This window comes from Varanus komodoensis, unplaced genomic scaffold (assembly GCF_004798865.1).
Source record: "Varanus komodoensis strain SLA01 unplaced genomic scaffold, ASM479886v1 scaffold16, whole genome shotgun sequence".
NCBI lineage: Eukaryota > Metazoa > Chordata > Lepidosauria > Squamata > Varanidae > Varanus > Varanus komodoensis.
Genome location: NW_025335468.1, coordinates 2611 through 8038, shown reverse-complemented (window position 1 = coordinate 8038; position 5428 = coordinate 2611). Strand labels below are relative to the sequence as shown.

Sequence of the window (5428 nt, the reverse complement as noted above, 5' to 3'; positions counted from 1 at the left end):
ATAGCCTCCTGCCACACCAATCCTGCCAGGTGGGTGGGGCCCAACACTCCCCTGCCAGCAACCTCTCTGCCAGCCGGCACATGAATTCTCTACGTATTTCACCCTGGATCAATACCCACACCTACTCACACTCTATTTTTTTCACACAGAAACCCCCTTCACTGCAGGCATTGCAAAACAGGCACACCATTCCCCAAATCCTCCTCCCCCTGGATGCCGCCTTTCTCCTTCTGTCTGGGTACACACATGTAGCCCCATCCATTCAGCCCTGCAAACACGGGGGGGCGGGGGGGCAGTGCCTCAGATTCTCTGGCTTCCCACGACCCTTATGAGCCCTTCCTGGGACTTGCTTCGGTATTTTGACCTTCTGCCAGCAAGCACGAAGCCCACACAAAAAGAGGGCTGCTGTCATCAGCCCCCAGCTCCCGTCTGGGTCACAGTGCCCAGAGCGAGGCTTAGCCCTTCCAAAGCCTCTCCACAACTCAATTTCTGTTAGGGCTCAGCCTATGAGTTGTTTACAACACTACAACGGGACTGAAATATGCAACATTGTCCCCTAAATTATTTATTCACTGATTTTTTTTATAATTTGCCTTCTTTCCTTTCAAGGAACCCAAAGTAGCTTACAGAATTCTGCTCCTCCTCTCCATCTTACCTCCACAACAACCACACTGTGAAGTAGATTGAGTGGAGAGGCTGTGTCTAGCCCAAAGGCACCCATTTGGCTCCATGACCGAGTGGGGACTAGAACCCAGATAGAAGCATAGGGGGAAAAAACCAGTCAGAAGGGGCCTCCCAAGCCATCTAGTCTTACCCCTGGCTCCAGCCAGCTCTGCTTATTTAATCCCTGACATGTGATTGTCCAGTCTTTCCTTGAACACCCTCACCAATGGGGCCTCAACCACCTCCCTTGGAAGCCTTTTCCATATCTTAGGGGTCCTAACCATCAGAAAGTACTTTCTGACATCCAATCTGAAGCCTGGTTCCTTAAGCTTTGCCCCTTCTGAATGTGTCCTGCCCTCCACTGCAGGGAAGAACAAGTCACAGCTCTCCTCCACATGACATCCCCTGGGTTGGATGCCAACCTGTTGTCCCCCGCCCATTTCCACAACCTGTTCAGATCCTTCTGGATCTGGATCACCTGCTCCTTCATTGTGGCCACCGCCCACACTTGGGTATCATCTGCAAATTGAATCAGCAGACCGGTTAGGGTTGAAGTGCTTTTCAGCCTTTGCATTGCATCTGTGCCTGGATGGTTCTGGGAAACACCAGAAATTCAGTCCCTACCCGAGGGGAAAGAGCAAGAGTGAGGAGCCCTTCTCCCTGAAGGGCCCTTCGCCCACAGAAACAAATTAGTCGCAGCCACGCCGTCAGCAGGCTCCTCACTCTGCTGTCCAGAGTGCTGGGAGGAACAGTGCCTCAGGTGATGGCCTCGTGCCCTCCCCTTCTTCCCTGCAGCTGCCCCAGGGGCTCAGCCCCCTTTGCTTCGCTTCGCCTTGCCTTGCCCATGCCATACTGGTAGGGTGGCATTTCTTTGGTGGCAGCGGCAGCAGCAGCACAGGGGAGGTTTGCCAGGCCCAGTAGGAAGTGAAATCATAATGCCATTCCTGCCCCCAAGTAGGAAAGGAGAATCTCTGCTTGCTCCCCCTTTAACTCTGAGAAGCTGGACTGGCTTCTGGGGGCTGCATGTACATCTCTCTGGCTGCCCAGCAATTTGCCCTGCTGCACAGGTGCTCTCTCCCACACTCCCCTTCTGCTATTTGAATGTGGAAAGGATTCTGATGGGTCCTTTCAGAGGTGGGGTGTTTTTTTGTTTTGCTTTTTTGGCCTACTGAGGAATCTCAAGATGAGCCAGATCAAATAGAGTGGAGGACCAGATCCTGCAAATGAGCAGTAGATTCCCAGCCGTAGAAAAAGAAGGAACAGGTTTGTTGGACATTTCTGCGTTTGAAAACAACATTTGCAGATATGCTTGGAAGTCAGAGAATTATTGCAGTACTCAGAGAATTCTTTGATTTTGGTGTGCAATGTCTTCCTGCAGGCCATCCAGATCCTAATTGGATTGATGCACATTGGCTTTGGTGCTGTCTCACTTGCTGCTACAAGAAATTCAGATTTCATACCTTTGGCTGCCATTGGAGGTTACCCTTTCTGGGGTGGAGTATTTGTAAGTACTTTATCATTTACCTTTTGGTGTTAATGTGTTCCAGTGTCTATGATTCTCGGGTATTTAGTCAAATCCCTGTGCAGATCATGACTTGTTATGTGCAGAGAACAGGTGTCTGGTAAAGAAGCATCTCTGAAACAGAGTACTGATAGGACTAGCCTGGAGATGAGGGAAGGATCCCTCCCGCCCAAGTCCCCCTATCTGAGGTGGCCTGTGGCCATCAGGGCTGGGGGCTGTGATAGCCGCCTCCTCCGTGAATGTGTCCAGGCCCCTTTAAAGCTGTTCCAGTTGGTGGCCAGTGTGACATCGCTGGGAGTGAACTTTATATTTTAACTACTGAATGCACAATCAGCCACCAATCAGCTTCCCTTGACTGAATTGAGCAGTGGGGTCTCCCTATCATCTTTCTCTGCTCCATGCATAATTCTGTGCACTTCCGTATTATCTCCCAATGCCTTTTTTCCTAATCGGTTCCTGCTGCACACAGCAGTCCACACAGGAGGACCTCCCGCACCCAGTCAAAACATGACAAATGGCGATCAGGAACATTTTCAGTGATGGTGCCAACACTGTGAAACCCTGCCCAAGAGCAGCCCACCTGGTCACATCCTGTTGTGCGTTTCATCACCTGGCTAAGGTGTGCCTTTTCTGGGATGCATATGGACAAGCTGGTTTTCAGAGGCTAATGTCTGTTGCCATTCTTGTCTTTCCCGACTGAACTCTTCAAGGGAGAAATATGCTATTATTGAACATTGTTCCCATACAAGCCACTCTTTTCTGAGTAGAGCCATGGCTCCTGCCTTTTTTAAACAAATGGTTGTCAAGTGTATCCTTTTTCTTCTTTTCCACAGTTCATTGTTTCGGGCTCCCTGTCTGTGGCAGCTGAGAAAAATCCAGTCTTTGGTTTGGTGAGAGAGATACTTAACAGAGATATTCAGAACCTTTGTGTGGGTCCCCTCAACCCTGGAGTTAAATGCACTTTTTCTCACTGTACCATTTCTCGTTCTCTTTCCCCAGTGAAAGGGTGAAGGTGGAGCAAGGGGCCATCCTTGACCCCCTGCTCCTCTGGGGCGTGATTATTTGTGTTTGATTGGTGGTGGGAATATATTGGGGCTCCCTGTTTGTCTGCCAGTCAGTGGCTACCACCATCTCCAAAGAGAGTGGGTTTTTTGCATTTTTGCCTGCCTCAGCTTCCCCCTAGTGGGCCCTGGGGCAGAGATAGAAAGGTGGCTGGTTGGGAGGACCAATCCGGAGCCTGCCATTGCAGTCATGAAAGCTGGGATTGTAGGCCCTTTTTGCTGCCTAAACTCAGATAGGATTGTGGATTAAGTAGTTTTGCTTAGAGCAATTCTGTGGGTCTTTCCATACCTCTGGGTGTTTTCATGTGCAGGTGGCGTAGTTAATATTCTGGTGCGTGTTTCGCTTCCCACTGGGGAAATGGGGCGGCGAGGGTGGGGACACCTTCTTCACAAAAATTTCCGGGCATAGTTTCGAGAGGAGGATACTATTTGCTCAGCACTACGTGACCTCATGCTTCCACCTGTTTCTTGTAGGTGAGATGCTGTGTGGGGTTCAACATCACCAGCGCTTTAATTGCAGCTGCCGGAATCATGCTATATATTGTAGAGGTGCTTGAACATCATGGAAGATCTGTAATGACTCTTGATCAATCTAACCTAAGTCTGCAAGCTGTAAGTTGGCAAATGTAATGCAGAGTTTTGACACTATGGGCAGACGCAGGAAGTGGGATGTTTGTGAATGGCAGGGGGAAGTCCCATTGACCTGAGGGCTGGTGGTGGTTTCTCCAGCAGCCTCTCCTACTGTCAAAAATACTAGTCAGTTTACTTCATTCGAATGGCAGTTTCAAATAGTTGGACCTGCTCCAAAGAAAACAACAAGCAAACAGAGATTTGCACACCCAGCTCTAGCACACTCATGCAGAAATCATCTTTCTCTGTTCTAATTCTCATTCTTCAATGAAATCAGCCCAATATTTGGATGATGTTTAACAAATCTGCTGTGAACAAATTCCAAGTCACATCACAGCAGATGTATACACCAGTTTGTTAATATACCTAATACACTATCCCACCTATCATCCACACATTCCCCAGGAGTTCTTGAGGTGAATATTTTTACCAATGTTCTGCACTCCCACCTTAAAGGCGACTGCTAGGGCAGCTTTTAATTCTGCAGCTGAACTTACCTACCAAGGTTGAGCAGTTGCTAACAAATTTCTTTCTGCATGCAGAATCTGCTTATTGGTATCAGCGTCTTGCTCCTCCTCTTTAATGTTTTGGAGTTCTGCATCACCGTTTCATCTGCACATTTTGGATGTCAAGCATTCTGTTGTAACACGAATCCGGTAAACTTTCTATAATGTGCATGGCTGGAAATTAGGAAGATCTTACTGAAAAGCATGATGGGATATGATTTTTGTAAAAAAAAAAAATTGCATATATATGCCCTGCTTTTATGTGCACAACAATCCTGTGAAGCAGGCTGGGTTGCCTAAGTGACCGGCTTAAGAGTCTTGCATGCAGCTTCACATCTGAGTGGCTGAGCCCAGAATGAAGAACCCTCGGGAAAGCTGGACATGTGGAAACAACTTGAGAAAGGGAGGGGAATCAACAAATGTTGCCAAACCTGCAGGTTTCTGTTAACCCATGAAAATATTCTCATGAGAAAATTCAGGATTGCTCAGTGCTAGTTTTGGTGCCATCTGCTGTTTTCTCAGGGGTGCCTCATCAGAATGGAAGGACTGGTGGACAGGCAAAGATCGGGCAGGTTGGCTTAGCTCTGGCTGCCTTACAGCTACCAGGAAATGCAGGTGGCGTTCTGTCCCTTGTCTCCAGCAGCAACCGCTTGGTATAGTGAAGGGGACTCCTTCCCCCTCAGCGCATCTGGTGCGCTTCAGACTGTTCATCTGCCAAAAACGTTCTCATTGCACTGTGCTTGTTTGCCCGTTGCAGCATGGCATCGTGGGCTAATGTACTCCCGGGGCTCAGCAACATTGGTTCTTTGGAGATGCAAACTATGGTGGGGGACTGTTGTGGCTGGTCTCGTCCTACGAACCTGGGCAGGGCGGCTTGGTGCAGGCCTGTGATCGCTTACCTGCCTCACACAGCCCCCCAGTGACCTTCAGTGGTTGGCCATGATCTGTGAACCAGGGCTCCAACTTCTAAACAGCTTCAACCCAAAGGTTGTGGCATCAAGGAGCCATCTCTCTTCCGCAGTATCTCTGCTCGGGCTACTCAGCCC

General features: G+C 49.1%; 1 protein-coding gene across 3 annotated transcripts in view; it reads left to right on the top strand.

Annotated features, from left to right (window-relative positions):
- The window catches only part of LOC123021268 (membrane-spanning 4-domains subfamily A member 15-like), a 12066-nt gene that overhangs the window by 6080 nt on the left and 558 nt on the right, over positions 1-5428 (top strand). For 2 of the 3 annotated variants that reach the window (XM_044425904.1, XM_044425905.1), the window contains exons 3-6: positions 2042-2167; positions 3019-3075; positions 3721-3858; positions 4419-4532. In XM_044425904.1, the coding sequence (XP_044281839.1) occupies positions 2042-2167; positions 3019-3075; positions 3721-3858; positions 4419-4532 (435 nt within the window). Of the gene's footprint in view, positions 1-2041; positions 2168-3018; positions 3076-3720; positions 3859-4418; positions 4533-4904 lie in introns of all 3 variants that reach the window. The other variant, XM_044425906.1, reaches the window with a different exon arrangement.